Source organism: Callithrix jacchus, chromosome 18 (assembly GCF_049354715.1).
Source record: "Callithrix jacchus isolate 240 chromosome 18, calJac240_pri, whole genome shotgun sequence".
NCBI lineage: Eukaryota > Metazoa > Chordata > Mammalia > Primates > Cebidae > Callithrix > Callithrix jacchus.
In genome coordinates, this window is record NC_133519.1 from 47,855,551 (window position 1) to 47,879,786 (window position 24,236).

Genomic DNA, 24,236 nt, shown 5'->3' on the forward strand with positions numbered 1-24,236 from the left:
TCTTGCTCAATTCAAATTTCACAAAATATAAGAGTATGTCCTAATTATTAGATTTGATGAGGCCTGAAGTTACTGTGCCTGCAGCCCATAATCTTTGTAAATATTTTTTATCTTCAAAACTTCTAGTTTTCTCAGTTGATTCTCATATAAATTTGTGATATTCCCTTTCTTTATACACATAGCTTTTTCTTTTTTTTTTTTTTGAGACGGAGTTTCACTCTTGTTACCCAGGCTGGAGTGCAATGGCACTATCTCGGCTCACCGCAACCTCTGCCTCCTGGGTTCAGGCAATTCTCCTGCCTCAGCCTCCTGAGTAGCTGGGATTACAGGCATGCACCACTGTGCCCAGCTGATTTTTTGTATTTTTAGTAGAGACTGGGTTTCACCATGTTGACCAGGATGGTCTCGATCTCTTGACCTTGTGATCCACCCGCCTCGGCCTCCCAAAGTGCCGGGATTACAGATGTGAGCCACCGCACCGAGCCCACACATACCTTTTTCTATACCATTTTTCATTTCCTTAAATTACAATAATTACATACACTATCTTCAAGTTTTGGATTCAGTTAATTTTTCAAACTTATTATCAAAATGCTTATGAGAAGTAGCTAAAATTTTAATGTCTTTTTGATGTTGTTCACATGAAAATAATAGGTCACAATCATTAGAAAAACTATAATGATGTAGCCACGTGAAGAAACATGTGAGAAGAATCTTGACATTTAGATTTAGTATAAGATATTTGAGAGTCAAGTGAGACTGAACACAAAAAATGAGCTATGTGAAAAACTGACTTGAATAAATAATATAAGGCCATATTAGGTCAGCACTTGCAGGTAGAGCTGTATTTTTACTGTTAATAGATTGTTATGTGTTACAGGACTTAAAAAGCAATTTTCAGAAAGTCAATTATGTGATTTCTAGGAAGAATACATTAGAAATATGACATAAAACTTCTTCAATTTCTCCATAATCTTTCTAATGAGCTCTTTTCTTGAAGACCACTGAAAATTGCAAACCCTATCTCCAAAATACAAATACATACACGACCTATCTACCTTCTTTGCTGTATCTTCCCCATAATATGTATCACAATTCAACCCAATATATTTACACCCATTTACTATAGAACTGAAATTAGAATGTAGGTTTCATGAAGGAAGGTATTTTGTCTTTATTTTCCACCCCTACAGTTGTAATACCAGGTACCGGAATTTCCTTGAGCATACTGTAAAACACAGTTAATAGTAGCTGAATAAGTACAAGCATAAACCAAGGATTGACTAAAAATAGAAATATCCAAATGTTATGTTATAAAATAATTTATGATAGTTATGTCTCAAATAATATCTAATGAAATGCATAAAATAATTATATTCAAGAAAAACAGTTTAAAATCAGTGGGATTTTAAACATTTTGAAGGCCATATGTATTTATGTACAAGGGTTATAAAATTGTTCACTTCACTGAATTAAAGCTGAATCCCAAAAAGGAAGATATATAATTCTAAACTATAAATCAAAATATATAACTTACTGTTTATATTCTGTTTTTGTCTCGTTTTGTTTATGAGCAATAATTGATGCAGATACTTTCTGAAAGCATAGAAGTACAAAGAAACAAAAGTAATACACATTATTCCATATACTCTAATTCAGAATTTTTACATAATTTTGAAAATATAGTTGAGATTCAACCTTATTACCAATGTTATAGTTATTATTGCATAAGATTACATTATTGACATTTTAAAGGTCATTAAACACTCAGCATTTCTATTTAATCATACTCTATGTTTTTCAACCAATATTACGGTGTGTTTTTAATGCTGATAACTTTCAAAGTTTTCAGTTTCTTAGAGTGGGTCACTCAGTCAATGTTTCTGAAATTATTTTTGAACCTCTACCAAGTGTCAGCCACTGCTGGGGTTATACAACTGAACAAACCAGCATGGGTCCTGCACACCTGGGACACGTTTTCCTATTAAAGCAAGGTGGACATTAAACATTAAACAATGAGAAAGCAGATTATATTAAAATTATTATTTCTGTAAAAAGCAGAGACAGGGCCACGAGATTGTAATTGGGGAATCATATCAAGTAATTTTAGCAATACCGCCAAGAAAGAGGCTTTATATAGTTATAGATACATATATATACACACTCATACATACATACACTTACTTATACTTGTCTATACATTTTGCATATTTTATATTTGCTACTTAGAAATTTAAAGAGACTGTAAATATTTAGATACATGAAACTTGGTACTTTAAGAACATCTATAATATATATGAAAATATTATGTATGGAACGTTAGGAATCATGAGAATTCACTAAATGCATTATAAAAATACGACTTAAACATGAGTATGATAAAAAGAAATCTGCTTCAATAATAATTTTCTTAATGTTTCACTGGGTTATTATATTTTACATGCATATCTGTTTGTCAAGGTAATACTTTTCAGAACATGTACATAAAATGTATAAATAATACTATGAAGATTCTAAGACTTATGCACAAAATTTTTGTCACGTTTTCAAGTATATCACTGAAAAAACAAACTATTATTCATTTAAATCACAGAATATACACATTATTGTGTTCAGAAAAGTATTTATTATTTACGGCAGCATTTAGCTTAACATTGTAAGTTTTTACAGCCTCTATGATTTAAAAACATGAAGACTTTGAACAAAAGTTTGCGTGTATAAATTTGGTAAATGTACGTTTTATGAAGCTATGCTTAGTTTGTCTTCTTGTTTTAGTTTTTACATTTTTAATAATACAGATAATTTTCATAATTATAGAAAGAAACAACATGAATATTCAGTTTGCTCATTTACTCAATGTTATCTTAATTTTCTATTTCAATCCATGCAAAATGTGGAAAAAAAGTAAAATCTCTTAGCAGGTTGATAAGTAATATGCTTAACTCTTTTTGAGGATTACCTGCTTTGGCATATTATCTATCATATGATTTACTTATAGAAATAGATAAACTTCAGTTCTCCAATAATCAAATAAGAATATAACATTACCACATAACAGATGTGTCTAATTTGCTAAATGTAAAAAATATAGAATTGCACTAGAAGGCATGTGCATAGAATTTCACTAGAAGGCATGTGCCAGAATCATGTGAGATTAAAAAAGAAAATGTTTCTAAAAGATCAAAGATAATTATTTTTGTAAGTTGTTTCTAAAACTTTAGTAAACATTAGATATTATTTATGCACAAAAAGTCCCATATTAGTCCAAAATTGAACACAATTGTAATTACAGTGAACCTTCAACCACATTTAAAATTAAAATATTTTCAAGAGAAAAAATGTTATCATTAATACAACTATTAGCATCAACTCTGTGTCCAAAGTTCTGAGGTTTTAAAAGAGTGACAGTTACTAATTACAAGACATAGTACTCATTGTAAGGTTTGCAAACAATCAACAATCTTTGTACCATTTAAAGAATAGCTACAGTACTCTGAGAACTTTCTTTAGACTTAGAGTGGTTATGTGGTACATAGATTTGAATCCAGGCACCACCAAGCACTAGTTCTGTGCCATTAGACAAAATTTTTAACTTCACAAACTCATGTCTTTACCTGAAAAATTTTACTAGCTGTAGCTTTTGAGAAAATCAAAGTGGTTATGACTATGAAATGTTTAACATAATGTTAAATTGTCAGACTTCCAGTTACTACTTTTATTACTTTTTCACATTTTTTTGTGGACATTCCTTACATTCTTATCATCATCTTTGCTATTTTAGTAACCATTTTACCCCTTATCTTTTGCTGGCTACTTCATGAACTGTCCATCTAGCACCCATTTCTAAGAAGTATACTTTCCCTGTTCACATTTCCCAGAGTGACCCTGGTGTTTCATCAGATGACTGAATTTATGTGCCAGCTCTGCCTCTTAATAATTGACCTGAGGATAATTATTTAAGTTTTTTTTTATATCCCAGCCTTCTAAGATAAAGTACAAATCATAGTGGACTTAAATTGTGGTGTAATTCTAGGATTAAATAAGAAAATGCACGGTTTAGAACTGTGCCTGTATCCATTAAATGTGACCAGTGATATTAATGAATACATACTCTTGTTTGCCTTAGAATCTGGTCAATTAGTCATTTTTGGCATAGAGATGTTTGACATATTTTGAATATATTAACAAATCTAGAATTGAGAAGATTATATTGCTCAGATTCTCTATAAACCTCAAAAAAGACACCAGAAAATTCTGTCCTATATTATTGAATTATTAAACCTTTAGAAATCATAAAAGAACTCTTGATGAAAAATGACACCCGCTCTAGGGAAGTCAACATAAAAGATGACACATATAGGACATGTGCTTCAAATTCATCACAAATGTTCTCTGATGTGCTAGGCAACTAAAAACATACCAATCCACCAGAGTAGCTGCAGGATTTCTGGAATTTATAAGGGATTATTTTTCATCTGGAAGTAGCACATACTGATTTATCACTAAAGGCCAGTTTCAAGAAAAAGAGGGCTGAAATTACCTTTTGGAAGAGTGAGACTGGGGAAAGAAGGGAATTTAAAGTCTTGGCTCATTCAAAAACTAGAGGATGCTGAATATTTTTAGATTGAAGCATTTGTTTTGTTTGTAATTTATGGCTGAATTAAAATAGCTTTTCCATATTACAAATTTCTTTTGACATATCATATGACTTAAAAACTGGTAACTTTTACTAAACTTAAAATGCTAGATATTATTACTATATTTCAAATAATCATTTTGTATATAAAAAACCTTTGAAAAACTAGTTTTTCTTACATGATTTTTGAAGTGATAGATGTTGTCCACTTGTGGCCTAGGCAGGCAGCAAGCTCCCACTGATCCTTCTCAGTAGAAAATAAGGGAGGGATTTTTCTAGACCCCAGACCCTTCATGCTACTTTTTAAGATGAGCAATTCTTTATGCTTAGGTGTATTCTAGTTCCCTGTGGGGAGGCATCTGAGACATGTATTCTGCTCCGTGAGAAGACATTAGGGCACTAAACTTAGATAATGGCCAAATGACTCCTACATTCTTGTATGGGGCGGTTCACCTCTTCCTTTGTGGAAGCTGAAAATTTCTTTGTCAGTGTTACAGATTTCAATTTTTTTAAAAAGAAATTACCATACATTTTAGCACTGAGGAGTGGAAGAAAGTCTAAGGCAGCCCAGTCCACCATTTTGACTTGAATTTTCTGTTTATTTACATAGCATAAAGTCAGTGAGAAAGTATTAAATAAAAGTTATAAATATTTAAATATGTTCATAGGATAGTGTAGAATTTTCCCTCCTTAATACTATTGCACTGGCAGCATACAATGCCAAATATTATTTTACTTTTACATATTTGGCAATTTGATAAGAAAATAGTGTAAATTACTTTACATTTTGACTTATACTTTACACATTGAATATAGCATAATCAAAGCATTATAAAGAATAGTTATAAAAGAATGAACTATTTATATTTTTCTATTCACAAATGAACTTGTAAAACTGTTGACTTCATACATTTCTCACAACTCCTCCACTCCCCTCCCTAAACTATCATAGGCATACACATATCTCCTGGCACTGATGCTAATGTAAAGATTTCATTTTTATCATTTTGACAGTTTTTGTTTTACATTATTTTTCTCTTATAAGGATTTTATAGTTTTGTATCACTGTAATTCAATTTTAAGCAATGTGAAGTAAGTTTACGTTCATCTAGTTTCAGATTTGCTCATAATCTGTTCTTTTATTCACTTTGCATTCTTGAGTATTATACTACCTTTTACTTCTTCGTTGGTGGGAGTCCCACACATAGGATTTTTTTGTTGGTATATATGTATTTTATTTTTGAATACAGTCCAACCTCTTATAGATTAAGAACATATTTCTCCTTCCTCCTTCTACAAAAGAAAACTTCCTATGTTGAATTCTAACCTTCATTCTAATTCTATGGTGTATATTACTTTAGTATTTTCTAGAGTGTGTTGTTATACAGTGAAAATATTGAGACAAGCATAAAATATACAAATGGCTGCAGCTTTCTAATCATTCATATCATAAGTATTGCTACTTCATTGCCTTTCTAGATGCATTAAGAGACATCAAGTCTCAGAAAACAACCTGATGTTGACAGAGAAGCATTTTAAAATTGGATATAGGGTCTTCTTACAAAGGGCAATACAGTGAGGAAAAGTGGAGGATGAACATTGTTAGTACAATAATTTTCATAGGGACTTTAAAGGTTTATACATTTCTTGAATTCAGATTTTCAAGGAACTCATAATGGCTTAGTATAACATCCCAACTTTGCCCCCTGTAAGAAATGTCTGATAGAAATTTGTTCTAGAAATTCTAACTGGTAGACTACCTTCCTGCTGTACATATGAGAAAGAAATGGTGAATAGTAATAGCAGTAGAAATATATTTTTATAAGCACTGAGTGTTTTAGAGTTTAAAGATTAGATCATGTGAAAACAATTATAGAGAAACTCTAAAAAATATCAAAGATCATGGAAGACTAAACCTAGAAGTCTCTGGATATTACCTTTAGAAAGTCAACTCTAGAAAGCATTTTCCCCTCTAACTGACGGAAAGGCCTGTTTTGTGTCAATAGTATGCAGAGAACTAAGCATGATGACGTGGCCTGTTTGAAACAGCACACCCTGGGAGGTTAGATAAGTCAGAGAAAGAAAACAGGATGCAATTATGGGAAGATGAATAAGAGAAAAAATTTCAAGGGAATAAGAACTGCAGCAATAAAATAAAAATCAGATTGAATGCAAGCACAAAGAGAACTGACATTTCAAATAGCTGTAGTAAGACATAAAGGAAAATATTGAAAATGGTATTTCAGAATGCAAAAGAAAAGAACAAAGTTTAAAATAATGACAGACAATAGAGGTGATAGTTTGAAGATGATAATTCAGAGAACAGAAAAAGGATATGGCACTGATGAACTAGAAGTGTTATTATAGAACAACTTATATAAATGTAAAATAATTCATAAAGTTAGGTTTAAAAGACTAAGATGAGTTGAAAAGAGATCTATACTTGCACACTAAAACGCCTGAACAATTTCAAGGCAAAACCAATTACTTAAAAACTCAGTAGACTGATGCTGGCAAACACATAGATTTTGTCTCAACATAAGCATAGCATGCCTCCTAGTAATAAATGAACAGTGTTTCCATATTCTCAATCAATCTCCAGTGGCCAATTTATTTCAACAACGGAGAAAGCTCACAGTGTGCTAGAACTAAGAAAGTGCCAATTCACTTGTTTCAAAGAAGTGTGAATTTTTAACTTGCAAAGAATGGCAATTCCTTCTACTATGGGTCAGTATCAGCATATTTAACAAGGCAATATTGTATATTATAGAAAAGACTTCCATTTCACCCCTTTTACTAGAAACATGATCTGCAAGCCAAATAGAGTAAAATGGATCCTGTGAAAAGAGGCTTAGGCAACCTACAATGCTGCACAACAGCTAAGTTGGCAAAACCTTTGTTTGACCTTAAGTAACTATACTTGTTAGAATTATTTCCAAATCAATAACCATTAGACCCAAACAATGTTGATTTGTGCCTTTCTGAAAGGTAAATGGCTTAAACAAAATCATTGCAATAAAATCTTCCTCTCTAACAGTATTCATTTTAACAGGAAGCCAATAAATCTGACTCTCATGAAAAGCCAATAAATAATAAAAAGCCCAGCATTTTATTTTTAATCAGCAAAAATTTAAATGCATTGGCATATACATTGTCCGTATTGCAAAAAGTTCTGCAACTATATTTTGATGTGAATAACACGCTGCTTGAAAAATGGCACTTCCATATTTTCAATATTATAATAAAACCTCAGGATTGTAAAAAGTTTATATGTATCCTTTATTTTGGGAAATATGTAATGAAAAAATATGTATCTAAAGCCAGAGTATAATTTTCAGGATTGTTTCTAAGGGAAGAAGTAAAATTTTTCCAGTCTCAGCTTTTCACCATCTCCATCCCACTCATAAAATAAAAAATAAAATAAATTAGCAGTATTGCTTCAGAGACATTGAATTTATAATATAATTTATGTATCATTTTACATTATATAGTATAGAGTTTCTTTCATCCTACTTTCTGATGCCTTATTGGATAAGATAATACGTAATTAAATTGAGTACAGTTATTAAACATAATGGCTATAAGGCATATAACAATAACAGAAGTGTTTCATTATAAAATTTAGAAAAAGTAAGACTTTCAAAAATATGTACAGTTGACCCTGCCTATCTGTGGGATCACATTCATGCCTTCAACCAACCACAGATGAAAATGTAGTTGGGCCTGCAACAATGGTTGCACCTGTACTGAACATTTATAGACATTTTGCTTGTCATTATTCCCTAAAAAAATACAACATAAGAAGTATTTGTGTAGCATTTGCATTGTATTAAGTATTAATCCAATCTAATAATCTAGAGACCATTTAAAGTATATGAGAGGATATGTGTAGGCTATATGCAAAAACTATGCCATTTTATATGAGACTTGAGCATTTCTGGATTTTGGCATCTGTGGAGTCCTGAAGCAAATACCCACAGATACCAAGAGACAACTGTAGTTTAAACTGTACAGACTATGCCCAGAAAACAGTAATACAGGTTGAGGATTTCTTACCCAAAGTGCTTGAAACCAGAGATATTTCAGATATTGAGGTTATTATTATTATTATTATTATTATTGCTTTAGGAATGTTTACATAATGCTGATTGAGATTCCCTAATCCAAAATTCCAAATCCAAAATGCTCCACTGAGCATTTCATTTGACTAGTATGTTAGTGCTCAAACAAACATTTCAGATGTTAGAGGATTTGGGATTTCAGATTTTTCAATTAGGAATGCTCAAGCTTTAAAAGAAAATACAACAAAAATTTGGTTGTCTCTGGTGGTAGGGTTATCAAATTACTATAATGTAAATATTTATAGAAAGACTTGTTCCAAGTCATTTAGTTTTCTTCATAGCTTTTATTAGTTTACAATTATGCCTATATCAATTATTTAATTAAAAATGAATAAAGTTGTGTTATGAGAAATATAATATTGAATTCTGGATTAACAGAACATTATTTTGTAAGCAAATTATTTGACTTTCTCTTATATGTCTTGGGAAGTCTGAATAATAGTTATTTGAGGTATTAGTACAAGAATTAAAAGAGACAATGAATATAAAATAGCCATTTCTGCTTGTAACACAAGAGAAATCTCGGCTGGGTGCAGTGGCTCACACCTGTAATCCCAGCACTTTTGGAGGCCGAGGCGGGCGGATCATGAGGTCAAGAGATCGAGACCATCCTGGCCATGGTGGAACCCTGTCAAAAATTAGCCGGGCGTGGTGGCGTGCACCTGTGGTCCCAGCTACTCGGGAGGCCCAAGCAGAAGAATCACTTGAACCCGGGAGGTGGAGGCTGCAGAGAGCTGAGATTGTGCCGCTGCACTCCAGCCTGGTGACAGCGCTAAGACTCCGTCTCAAAAAAAAGGAGAGAAATCTCTACAAATGTTGAATTTTTTGCTGGTTAACTCTCTTATCTTTACACTCGAGGTATGTATTTGTATAATATTCTTTCTAGTGCTAAAATGTTACAGCTTTGATATCAAAGACTTTTTGTGTATTACATAGAATAAAATTCTCAGATGAGTTTTGAAAACACTTATATTTCTCTAATTTCTATGGGTATGAAAAACTAGAAGTATTTATGAATAGCGAATGCAAAACTGTATTCTCTACTATTTGGTCAGAGTGCTTGTGTCCTTTGACTTAAAATAGCATAAAGAAGATGACTCTAATATCTTATTTAAAAAAATAAACCGTGTAAATTTCAAGCTCTTTTAAAATACTCTGTGTTTGTGTGCACTCACTCAGTATTAAACATAGGCTTTATTAAAGAATTACGTGTAAAAATAAAGGAATAAATCATATAGGTAAAATCAATTCTGTAGACCCTTTCAACAACAACCACTCTGTGTGATACTTATAAAATAGTTGATTGTAAATTATATTTCTGAAACAGCTGTCTATTTGAAGTGCACAGGGAAGTCTCTTTTTGTAAATGATTCACTTGTGACTCACTGCTAAAGGTAATAATTTTTTATTAATTAATGAGTATGTAAAGTATTTGCTAACAACTTTTTTCAAAACAAGGGTTGGATGGCAAAGAAAAGTCCCTTACAGCCTCAAGAAGGAGTACAGCCTTCTGACCTATTTTAGATGTCTGGTGTTCAGACATCTAAATAAATAAATAAATAAATATAAATTGTGGGTTTTTACTTTAAGTTCAGAGGTAGAAGTGCAGGTTTATTACATAGGTAAACTTGTGTCACGGGGGTTTGTTGTACTGATTATTTTATCACCCAGGTGTTAAATCTAGTACCCATTAGTTGTTTTTTGTTTGTTTAATTTTCTCCTCCTTGCACCCTCCATGCTCCAAAAGACCCCACTGTGAACTCAATTACTGTGGTTCTGACTGTTGGAGTCAATGCGTTCTCATCATGTAGCCCCCAGTTTAAAGTGACAATATGTGATATTTGGTTTTCTGTTCCTATGTTAGTTTGCCAAGGATAATGGCCTCCAGCTCCTTTCAGACAATCTCTGCAGAATCAAGAAGTAAAGAGAGTTAAAACGAGGCAAATACTTTTTTTCTTCAGTAGGAAAAAACATGAGTATAGGCTTTTTTTTGGTTATGAGAGATACTGACAATAAAAGGAAGAGACTGGATTAAGAGGTATGCTTTTCCTGAATAAAACACACACACACACACACACTCACACACACACACACACAAGAATTTTCATCAACACAATCTCGAAATTGTGTTACTCTAAGCCATAAGTTTGTAGTAATTTGCTAACAGCAACAACAGAAAACTAATCTGTCTATTGATACTAAAATAAACTATGAATAAAAATTCCTGTAGGTTTTATTCAGGAAAAGGATGCCTTCTAGTTCTCTCTTCCTTTTTATTGTCAATACCTCATAACCCCTCCCCCGCAAAACTCGTATTTTTTCTATGGAATAAAATGAAACAAACGTATTTGCCTTGTCTTACTCTCTTTACCTCTGGACACCAGAGGTCATCTGAAATTTCTGTCTTGTTTGACTCATTTAAAACATTGTGCAATCAGGATTCTATCTTTAACACCCATCAAAACATGTTCTTTCAATTACTTCCATTGACTATTTCCCAGTTATTAATTCTTTAATAAAATGCAGATTATTATTATTATTTTTTTGAGACGGAGTTTCGCTCTTGTTACCCAGGCTGGAGTGCAATGGCGCGATCTCGGCTCACCGCAACCTCCACCTCCTGGGTTCAGGCAATTCTCCTGCCTCAGCCTCCTGAGTAGCTGGGATTACAGGCACACGCCACCGTTCCCAGCTAATTTTTTGTATTTTTAGTAGAGATGGGGTTTCACCATGTTGACCAGGATGGTGTCCATGTCTTGACCTCGTGATCCACCCGCCTCGGCCTCCCAAAGTGCTGGGATTACAGGCGTGAGCCACCGCGCCCGGCTAATTAGATTCTCAATATATGTTAGTTAAAATCAAAGCTTATAAACCTTAGGTTTAAGATCACAAAACTATGTTCAAAATAACCTTCTTAAACTATTGTTGAAAATAATGGAGAAAAATCTTGAATACTTCCTATAAATCAGTTGCTGTTTCAGCTACATTACATATATTCATTCAATCAACATATATGAGGAATATATAAGATTTGTAAACTCACTCATAATAAAGATACACAAATTTAAACAGCTACCACTTTAACCTATAAGGCCATTGGAAGCAATATTAATGTCACTACATGTGGGCAAAGGCATATGTACAAAAATACTCATTTCAGCATAGACTGGAAAGAATTTAAATGTATAATGTTTTAATAAATTGTGTTTTTTACATACTTTGGAAACTACGCAACCACTACAAAAAGTATGGTAAATTTTTTTATAGTGAAATTATGGTTTCCTCTAATAAAGAACAGAGAACCAGTGAGTGGATGTCCAAAATGAGATGAAAATTTATTTTTCAACAAATGCCATTCTTCACTCTTTGAATTTATAGTAGATATATTCATTACTTCCTACAAATATTATTCTAATTGTATTGAGTTATCTAAAGATTTTTAAATTTTAATTACATCTTTTTTTTCTGAGATAAGAGTCTCGCTCTATCAACCAGGCTGGAGTGCAAAGGTGTGATCTCAGCTCACTACAACCTCCACCTCCTAAGTTCAAGCGATTCTCCTGCCTCGGTCTCCTAAGTAGCTGGGATTACAGGCACCCACCACCATGCCCGGCTAATTTTTTTATTTTCAGTAGAGAAAATTTCACCATCTTGGCCAGGCTGGTCTTGAACTCCTGCAATCAAGTGATCTGCCCACCTTAGCCTCCCAAAGTGCTGGGATTACAGATGTGAGTCACCAGCTTCAGCCAAAATTTTAATTACATCTATCTGGTTTTAAAAGGGTTATGTTACTAGTATATACTTTTATAGTCTTAAACATATACTTAAAGAACGTAACAATTAAAATATAATCTTGTTACATGAGATTCAAGGAATATTTTCTATCTATAGATAGTTTCTTAACATGTGAAGGTTAGAAAATTTCTAAGAAAAACTGGTTCACTGTAACCTAACCTCATCTGTTTTTCCTTATGAAGACCTCAGCATTAATAAAAAATTATAGATGTTTACTTCAAATTTTACTTTTATCATAGGTTAGCTGAATCAGAGAAAAAATATTTTCAAACATCTCAAGTCAGTCACTTTTGCTGTTCATTAGGCACATTGCCAGCAGTCAAATTTGAGAGGGAGAGGGAGATAAAGAAAGTGCATCATGTGATTAAAACAGAAAACCATGGCAGAGAGCTAATTACTAACACTGCCGTACAGTTTATTACTTATTCTTAGAAACGAGATAGAATAGAGGTTACCAGAAATGAGGCATTTGTCAAGGTGAACTAGCAAAATATAGAAGGGAAAGAGGTAATACTACAATGTGGGGCAATTTCACCTGCATTTCTTTGCACTGAAGTCAGATTCATGCAAAGGGCTCAGTCTGCCTAAGCCAGATGGTAAAGTTCAGAGTCTCAGTTTTGGGTACAGAAAGAATGCAGGCAGAGGGAAGAAGTCAGAGCCTCATAGCTAATTGTATAATTAAAATATATTTTAGTATTACATGTGAGTTTCTCTTACCTAAGCTACGCAACTTCAACCATGATAAGGGATAATTTCCAATTTTCAGTGACATTCAAAGATCATCAGATTCAAAAGCTGTGATAGCATACTACATTTTCTTCTCAGTGTGGAATGTTGAAGCATTGACAAAAACCATCATTTAGCTTTATGAAGCAAGGAAATCAATTGTTGTGGTCCTTACTGTTGGAGTCAATCCATAAATTGGTATCAGTTCAATCCCAATGTGTAATTTAGAAGAAATCAAAGTAATGGTGCTATAAACTACTTAAATCTGTACATCCTGTTCAAATGATAATTATATAAAATTTTTGTCTCATTGAACTTCTTCCTGAGTAATATCATATCTCATAGAAATACAGGAAAATGTGATAATTACTGGAAGGTCTCAGGAAATAGGTAATTTATGATATACTACTTATTAGCTCTCTAGGAAGATTGTTAGTTTGAGGACCATGACTCAAAGTATAGTGCATTTCTGAATTATCATAATTTTTAATACAAATAACTCTAGAAATATAATGAAAATTTTGTCTAATACATTTAGTATGGCTATTGCTTAATTGATTTTAAATGCATTTATTTTTCTCTGTGTGTAGGTTACCCTCAAATATTTGTATGCAAATATAAAAGAAAATATCTAGAAATTTTATTTTGTTATTGTTTAATTTTAAAAAATTTATTTTTATTTATTTATTTATTTTGAGAAGGACTCTCTCTCTGATGCCCAGACTGGAGTGCAGTGGTGTGCTCTTGGCTCATTGCAATTTTCACCCCTGGGTGAAGCTATTCTCCTGCTTCAGCCTCTCTAGTTGGGATTATGTGCTACCATGCCCGGCCCATTTTTGTATTTTTAGTAACTATGGGATTTTACCAAGTTGACCAGGCTGTTCTGGAACTCCTGACCTCAAGTGATCTGCCCTCCTCAGCCTCCCAAAGTGCTGGGATTACAGGCATGAGCCTCCGTGCCTGGCCTGGTTTACTTTAAAATAATTATATTAATAAATTATTAAACTGAAAAAGGTGAATATTTCATTTTAAATGATAAAATCACTGAAGAAAATTAACACACACATGCTCATAAACTGTAGAAGTAAACCACAGCTTTTTTAGATAATTTGTGGCTGTGTCACTGTTTGTTTTTCTGCCAGATAATGCAAATTATATGAATATTGATCTGCAATATGATTTTCTTCTGAAATGTTATTCAAAAGCTTATCTGTAATGCTGAAATAATTCAAAAGAAAAAAACTTCTTTCAAAACCTATGACCTCCAATACACATTTTAGTCCAAAATAAGAACCAAATAATGCTTTTAAAAGGACTACACTGAAGGTACCAGAAGAACACAGTAACAAATATGTTCATATACACACACAAATAGGAAAAACGGTACATGAGAAATAGACAAAACTGTGAAAAACAAATATGTAAATCCATGATCAATTTATATAAAACATAATCTTTCTATTCAATAGTTTCCTACTGCCTTCATTCATGTGAGTCAAATTATGCCCCACTAAACATAGCTTTCTTACTAAAAAAACAGAAATTGTATCTTCCACACAACAGTGCAGTAATGAAATTCTACTCCAATTGAAAACAATGTAATTTTCAGTTGCCATTTAGTGGTATATTTCTTTGATTTCCCATATAAGTTAGTTTAAGGGCCATAACACACAGCTGACAATTTGTTAGTTCAAAATTTTCCACTTACCCTTGAGCCATTTGAAATTGGTGATATTCAGAGGCCATACCCCCCCACACACACACGTGGAATGCATGATTTTAAATTATTAAGCTTTAACTAACTATTCATCTGAAATTTTCATTCTCTAGGGCACCATGTGTGTTTTTGTGTCTGTATTTTCACCATGAAGGAACACGGCATTTCAGGGCTGACACTTCTGAACAAGATAAGAACTCTCTGCTTTTGCCTACCATTCTACTGCCACAAAAACAAATTTCCTGATCAATGAAATTGTTCTTAGGAAACTTCATCAGTCTTCTCACGTTTGAAAGTCATCAATAATGCTTCAACAGTAGCCATTTTAAATCTCTGTCTTCTACAAACATTCTTTTATTCTGATGCTTGCCTGAAAAAAGTATTATAAAGTACCAGCCAGGAATGTGAAAGATTGAATTAGATACTTCAAACTTTTGACACCTTAAAAAATAGACATTTGGCTAAGAGGTTTCTGAATAGACATCACTTAGACAACTTTCAGATCATATCAGTGAACTGTGTCAGGATTTCCACAACTCATTTTTTTTTCCTGAAGCAGAGAGAGCTCTCTGAGATTGATAACCCAAGGTGGAGCAGACCAAAAAATACTTATGTAGAAATAAGTGAACAAATTAGGAAAATGTTACTATGGTGAATTATTGTTGATTTTGTGTTAATGTTTAATCTTCTAGATAAATTATTTAACCCACAACAATATCATAATCTATGTTTTATAAACTAAAATGAAACATTTTAATGACATCTAATTCTCACTTGCAACCCAGGATTCAGAATCTGTTGCTGTCTCTTTACTTTGCACAGCAAGGTATTTATCTGTATGGGTAAATAAAAACTTGTCCTTCTTCTTACCAGGATTTAACTCAAAATCAATTGTACAAACAAAACCTTACCTGGAGTACCATATTTGTAGCATGACAGATTTCTTCTTAGAGAAACAAGAAATGTGGCAAGTCTAAGAATATTCCCTGATTACTTTATTTTATGGAGACTGCACTTCCTATTCCCTTTGAGCTTTTCACCACTTTGTAAATTTTAGATAACTGATAAAAATGCAAATGACTTTGTCCATAGACAAAATAAATTTCGTACAGTAGGGAGAGAACCAGCTTTTCTCCCCATTATGGAGTAAGTTAGTTATGCATCTATTTGTGAGTTCACTTCAGTATTCCTGATTGAATTCTCCTTTGATCAAGTTGTAACTTCTCACTGCTTCTGCATCAATGAGTTAAATAAAATGTTTGCACATGCTTAGTTCGCACTTCTAGGAAAGTCATGATTATACACTATTTTTACAATTACCTTTTAACATATGCATAAATATGAGGAAATCATTTGCCCTAGTTAGATATAGGCAAATGGGAATTAAAGTATCATTGAATCAGAATCATATTTTTTGTTGTTGTTCTGCTCTGATTTTATGTGGATGAATCAAAGGTCAAAGGGGGCAATTAGTGTAATGAGCCAATCCATAGGTGGACAACGCCAGAGCCAAGGATCTTAAAATATATGTAGTCAACAATCTTAAAAAAGGACAATAATCCCGTGACCTTCTTAGATAAAAATCACCCATACCTATGGGATAAACTTAAGCTAAATTATAAGATCCAAAAAAATAGTAAAATGAGATCCAAATTTACATCTCTTCCTATTTTTGAATTATAAATAGCAAATTTGTGGGACATATAGCAGTGTATTATCATCCATTTTTAACATATCTTACATAAAATGTTTATTCCTAAATAAAATTATCTGAATAATTCATCCCATTACAATATAACAAACAATTAAATGTAGAAAATATGCCTGGTTGAAAATCATATCAAGCAAATAGAATCATGAGACTCAACTGGCTCAACTGACCACAGCTGAAAATAAACAGATGAATTAATCTGAACCACAGACACTGGGTGCCATCTGGTGGAAGCTCTTATTCTATCATTATTGTATTTATTGAGCATATGTTATGCACATGTCTTTGTGCTACATCCTGGAACTGTAATAATAAACAAGATACTATTTACTCTCAACAAGCTTATGGCCTTAGGTAATACTGTTAGATACTTAAGCAATTACAATATAATTTACAGAAGTTTTATAATGTCTGCCCATTTTATAAAGGCAAATATTCACCTAAGGGAGTATTGCTCAAAGCAATCTGTGTATCAATATTGTTTAAAGTGGCTCCTTCTTTAAATGGAAGTTTTCATATTACCATATATTCATTAAAAAGTAAATTATTTCAATAGATTTTTTTCAGTGAAAGTCAAAATATGAAATATTTTAAAATATTGCATGTGAAAGTACCTGGTTTCTAATTCTCTTGTCCACCAAACAGCTACAAGACCTTGGACAATTTGTGTAACTTTTTGGGCTTTTATTTCCAACAAAACTACAGAGTTGTGAAACATAAACAATCTCCATGCGAACAACCTACTGTCTACATTAACATTTTCATCAACATAACTTTACCATGCCAGGAAATTCTTGCCTAGGAAAGTAAGTTTCAAATAACTTTGTTTATTATTCCGGAATCTCTCTGCTAAACTTACAGGCTCTTCAATAGAAAGCATCAAACAATGGCTTATTTCCAGTACTCTTAGAACGCCTGAAGTTTTTTCTTTTGCTCTGTCCAGTAATCCATAACTAACATATCCAGGGTTCTTATGTAATCATAATGAAGCCTTACATCGCCCACATTAATAAATCTACTTAAAGAAAACACAAAATCTCAATTAACGTTTCGATTTCCCTCCTCCCCTCTGAACTACTACTAAAGTCTCTATTGTGGTAATACACTCATATGCAGTGGTAAGAATAAAATCATCTTTGCCTTATCAACAGATTATCTTGGCATTATTTGGGAAAGTAAATATTCAACAATATCATTATTTGTTTAAGTAATTCATATGCTTATCTTTGAAAATGTTTAATGACTCCTTGATACATAATTTAACTGTTTAAAAATATGTGGAAATGGAATTAATCCATTTACTTTTATATTAGTAGACTTGTAAACTATAAAATATATTGTAGAGAAGAAGTTAATGTTTCAAAAAACAATGTTCCATGGGATTTTGTTACAAATTTTCCCTTATAATTTATATAGTATAATTTCAAAAGTAATACTAAAATATCAGTGGGTTGTATTTATGTATAGGTAATTCGAAAAATATTTTCACTTCTCAAGATTTTACAATAAAACTGAAAGTATAAAATAAAAAGATTCCAAATTAATGATTTCTAAAATCTCTTCCCATACAGGGAATAATGAAGAAAAAGAAAATGAAATCAACAATCTGGATGTCCATTTAGAGACCCAATCAGAAAATCAGCAACTACTCAGACGATTGCTGGAAAAATTCACAAAGACGGGAAGAAACCAGCGCAAAAAGGAGGAAAACACCTGAAACCAGAACACCTTGCCTCCTACAAGGGACCACAACTCCTCACCACCAAGGGAACAAAGCTGGATGGAGAATGAGTGTGATGAAATGACAGAATCAGACTTCAGAAGGTGGGTAATGAGAAACTTCCGTGAACTAAAAGAACACATTCTAACTCAATGCAAAGAAACTAAGAACCTTGAAAAAAGATTTGAGGAAATGATAACAAGAATGGACAACTTAGAGGAATATGAATGAATTAAAGGAGCTGAAAAACACAATACGAGAACTTCGCGAAGCATGCACAAGTTTCAACAGCTGAATTGGCCAAGCAGAAGAAAGGATATCAGAAGTTGAAGATCAACTCAATGAAATAAAACGAGAAACCAAGATTAGAGAAAAAAGCGCAAAAAGGAATGAACAAAGTCTCCAAGAAATGTGGGACTACGTGAAGAGACCTAATCTACGTTTGATAGGTGTACCTGAATGTGATGAAGAGAATGAATCCAAGCTGGAAAATACTCTTCAGGATATTATCCAGGAAAATTTCCCCAAGCTAGCAAGGCAGGCCAATATTCAAGTCCAGCAAATACAGAGACCACCACAAAGATATTCCGCAAGAAGAGCAACCCCAAGGCACTTAATTGTCAGATTAACCAGGGTTGAAATGAAGGAGAAGATGCTAAGGGCAGCCAGAGAGAAAGGTCGGATCACCCACAAAGGGAAGCCCATCAGACTCACAGCAGATCTCTCAGCAGAAACCCTACAAGCCAGAAGAGAGTGGGGCCAATATTCAACATCCTTAAAGAAAAGAACTTTCAACCCAGAATTTCATATCCAGCCAAACTGAGCTTCACAAGTGAAGGAAAAATAAAATCCTTAGCGAACAAGCAAGTACTCAGAGATTTTGTCACCACCAGGCCTGCTTTACAAGAGCTCCTGAAAGAGGCACTACACATAGAAAGGAACAACCAGTACCAGCCATTCCAAAAACATACCAAATGCTAAAGAGCATCAACAAAATGAAGAATCTGCATCAAGTAACAGGTGAAACAGTCAGCTAGCATCAAAACGGCAGTATCAAATTCACACATAACAATATTAACCCTAAATGTAAATGGGCTAAATGCACCAATCAAAAGACACAGACTGGCAAATTGGATAAAAAGCCAAAACCCATCGGTGTGCTGTATCCAGGAAACCCATCTCACATGCAAGGATACACAAAGGCTCAAAATAAAGGGATGGAGGAAGATTTACCAAGCAAATGGAGAGCAAAAAAAAAAGCAGGAGTTGCAATTCTCATCTCTGATATAATAGGCTTTAAAGCAACAAAGATCAAAAGAGACAAAGAAGGACATTACATAATGGTAAAAGGATCAATGCAACAAGAAGAGCTAATGATCCTAAATATATATGGAACCAATACAGGAGCACCCAGATATACAAGGCAAGTTCTTAATGACTTACAAAGAGACTTAGACTCCCACACAATAATAGTGGGAGACTTTAACACTCCACTGTCAATATTAGACAGATCAACCAGACAGAAAATGAACAAGGATATCCAGGACTTGAACTCAGACCTAGAACAAGCAAACCTGATAGACATTTACAAAACTCTCCACCCCAAATCCACAAAATATACATTCTTCTCAGCACCACATCACACCTACTCTAAAATTGACCACATAATTGGAAGTAAAAAAGAAAATGAAGAGTATTTCAACTGAAATTGGACAAAATCTCTTCAATTTGCAAAATTATTATAGGATACTTCTTTAGTGATTGTATAATATTAAATATTTAGCTACACTGACAAAAATTATAAAAATAACTATTTTTATAATTAAAAACTATAAAAATAACTATAATATAGAATATAAACGCTAATATAATTTTAGGTTTATATTTATTATTTAGATATAAGATGAAACTATCAGTGCTTTTTGTCTCTTCTTTATCACTCATCACTTCTCTTGATGTTTGTAAACTAGGATAATATAATGGTCACATTGTTTTTTTTCTGTATTAACAACATTTTAAAAATTGCATTATCAAAAAGATGAACTTCCTGACTCTGACTTTGGGGAAACTTATACTGTAGCTATAAAAATCCATGATGAAGTTTCATTTGTAGCTTATGTTGGCTTTTAGGATGTTTTATATGAAATCCATAATCACCTTGATATTAAACCCACCGGATAATTTTCACAAAGGTTCTGCCTTTAGAAAATGTTCCTATATACTACATTTCATTCCACAGTGAATGGCATGTTAGTTGAGATATGTGCTGTGTCAGGCAAAAATGCAAAGGTGAACAGACAATTAGGACAAAGGCACTAGCCAAGGAAGAGTATATGTTTCCTCTCAAGATGCCCTAATAGTGACACACTGCTAGTTATCCATGTAGGTTAAGTGACAGCAAGAGTAAAGGGTAGATTAATACCACCCCTACTGTGAAAGTTAATGGTTCTCCTTCACAGGATTCTCAGACCCCAGAAAGATATTCCACTGGTATTTTCAGGTCTCTGTATTTTCATTTTTGTCCCCTGGTTGCCTATGACAGAGAAAAAATTAAAGATCTCTTTTCTGATTTAAGTTTATTTTTTCTAAAATAATGATATCATTTTGAGAGTTATATGTCTAAGAGGGAGATGACTCAAAAGGGGAGAGGGTGTAGGTGAGTATGTTTCTTCCCTTTTGAATCTGATACAATGCAGGCCAACAGACATAAAAGTAAATGTAACTTACCCTGCACTTTTATCTTCTACTCTTCCTAGGAGAGAAAAAAGCATTGCTCATAAGTAGGTATAATGTTCATATGAATATTAGAATAGAGGGAAAATGAAGAGTATTTCAACTGATATTGAGTAGATTAATATAATACGTTTCTTATATAACCTCGGTGCCTTGATTTGGTTTGAATCTCCAGTTTTAAAGTTTTAAATAACAAAAGCATGGCATAAAACTATTTTATATTTAACCAAATAAGTAATGTCTTTAAAATCCAGATCAAAAGTTTACTCCAAGGCAGAAGAAATACCATCTAATTCCAAATTTTTTGTAAGAAGCTATGTGTGTGTGTGTGTGTGTGTCTGTGTGTGTGAGAGAGAGAGAGAGAAAGAGAAAGAGAGTGCGCCTGTGTTTGAATGAATTAATGGTAGAAAGATGTCGAGCTGTGTGGTGATCTAATTAAGGAGCATTACTGGGACCAGAAGTAGAAGACAGATAACGTAAGGCCTAAACAGTCAAGCTGAAACTGTGAACAGTGCCAAGGAAAAGAATACAATGTGGGCCTTTTGTCCTGACAGATGCCGGAAATATAAGTGGAAAATGTGAGTTGCTAAGTAATATTATACTAACCTCTTATAACATCAACAATAAATTTTCTTTCCTATAAAATATTCATAAATAATGGCAAAAACAGGACTCAAGCTATAAGTTCACAGGTCATGGGCAAGTTTTTAATTCTCATTTTGATTCTTTTGGTTAGGGTGAAAAGGAAGAAATAAGTCATAGTGCACTAGTTTTCACAGAACATTACGTTGAATAACCACTTTAATATAAGATATATGCTAACATAATAGACTGTATTTCTTCCAGTAGTTATCAGAAATCAGGTTTTGAGAAAGTTATAAAGCAGTATAACATGTATTCATTCAATGTATAAAGTTTGATTATAGGAAACAGCTATGTGTAATTTTTATAAAACAAAAGGAAATCTATTCAAATGATTTGCTAAAAACATAATCTATGGGAATCCAACAATGGAAATTTCTTTACCTTCTGATATTTTTATTCATGTCTCCTGCATTATTTAGTTTCTTCTTTTAAAAGCAAATGAAAACTTATCTTGAAAAAAATTGCATACGAATTTCAGAAATTAGAAAAATCTGGTATCTTTATGTTAAGTCATGGTGTTCACTCAATATAATTATGTAAATCACAAAACTATGCTCAAAACAATTTAAGTATTGACCTTAAAGAAATAAAATCTGCAGTCAGTTCTACAGCATATTTAGAAACTTTTAATTTCTATATACAGTGATGTTATCCTGCATATCATCAGTATAAAATAGATTCTGTCAGAAAGATGAACAGTAAAACTTAATTTTAATGGAATGTCATAGTGAGAAATAAACAGAATTCTCTGTCGTCTTCATTTACTAGATGAGGACCCAAAGACACAAAGAGCTGATACAATTTAATACATTTGTACAAAGGACAAATGGTCCATAAAACCATGATACTTTTGTTCTACGTTGCCAACTTCTCTCTCTATCCAGCTATGTGCTGTCTTTACCTCTATCGTCCAAAAACCGGGATTAAATGGACATAATGCAAAAATAAATAATTTAACTCTACAAGTTAAAAACCAACTGGAAAATAAAAGATTGAAAAACTTATCAATGAAATATGAGGATTACAAAGACACGACCTAAGTAAACGTTTGCAAAGTACTGATGAGAAAACACTTCTAATAAAAAAAAAATGGAAATATTTTAGAATACAATTTTGATACACAAAATTGAATAGGATGGTTCTAGTGAGTATTTTTATAGGTTTAAAAGATGAAAAACACAAACACATAGTGAAATTCACTTATTTTCTCCTTAGCTAGGATTGCTAAACTAATAGATCAACAAGATCAGTCAGTATTCTGTAAAATACTCGAGTGTAATGGCAACATTTAACGTGATCAAAAACGATATCCTAAGAGAGAAGCTAGAAGAAACCCTATGTATTAATACAGATCCACAGTGCTCTATCTGAAGCCCTTGAAGTCAAATGTGTTTCAGAGTTCAGAGTTTTCCATATTTTAGAGGGAAATGAGGAACACACAGTGTACATTATGTCATATCTTCAATGGAATCTGAGGCAGCAATGTATAATCAAGTTCATTAGCATCCTTGAAAGAAAATGTGAATATTTGCTTTCAGTACAAAAATAAAAACTGTAAATATCTCACACCTATCCAAGTCAGGGCAAGTTTCAAAGCAAAATGTGCCAAAAGAAAATGGTTCAGTTCCAAACCTTTGGGATTTTGCAATTTCCATAAACGGCTTTGAACCTGTACATAAAGTTGAAATTTATCTAATTATTGGAGGGTTTCTCATTATTTGAGGATACATTTTTATTGCTATTCAGCTGAAATATCTGTCAATGATGCAAATGAATACACAGGAGTTATTCCTTTCAAATGTGCGTATCTGGAAATAATAGTATGTTTGATTATAAATTTCAAGAAAAAAATTCTTGACAGATTTCTCAAATGGGTCAAATATGTCTTTATTATTACTTTCAATGAGATATGGGGCCCAGGCAATGCTCTCAAGAGTAGGAGAATCTAATTCTCCCTAATATTATTTCAATAAAAGAGAACAGTAATGTGAAGTAATGTGAGTGCTATCATTGGATTGAACAGTGAAGAGATAGAATAGGGATAGGATTAGAAGATACACTTTGGAATGTGATTTGTTCCCAGTAATTTGAAACATTTAAAGAGTTGTTAAATGATCACTTGACAGTTATACTATAAATAGGAATTAAATAGCCTGAGTTAAACATCATTACTTTGAGTAGTTAAATTTTAATATCATTTGCTATCTTTAGAATCTTTGGTTTTATCTGGAAAAAAAAAAAAAAAAACCCTCGATCCTGAAAAGATCACCGCAAAAAGGATTATAGTCTGTTTGCTTTTTTAAATAACAAACATGGAAATGTATTCTTAAGAATGTTAAACCTAGTGTTGTATTTTAAAATTTTTTAAATGATGGTTAAGTTTTGAAAGATTACATTTCATGAGAAAATACTTTATGTATTTTAATGGGGTA

The 24,236-nt window shown here is 32.7% G+C and overlaps 1 protein-coding gene across 11 annotated transcripts in view; it reads right to left on the reverse strand.

The window, feature by feature from the left end:
- BRINP3 (BMP/retinoic acid inducible neural specific 3) overlaps positions 1–24,236 on the reverse strand; it is a 380,288-nt gene that overhangs the window by 321,293 nt on the left and 34,759 nt on the right. For 4 of the 11 annotated variants that reach the window (XM_078355139.1, XM_078355137.1, XM_078355138.1 and 1 more), the window contains one exon: positions 21,154–21,178. The exons of the other annotated variants lie outside the window; for them this stretch is intronic. In XM_078355139.1, coding sequence (XP_078211265.1) covers positions 21,154–21,178 — 25 coding nt within the window. The remainder of the gene's footprint in view (positions 1–21,153; positions 21,179–24,236) is intronic. 11 annotated transcript variants of the gene reach the window in all.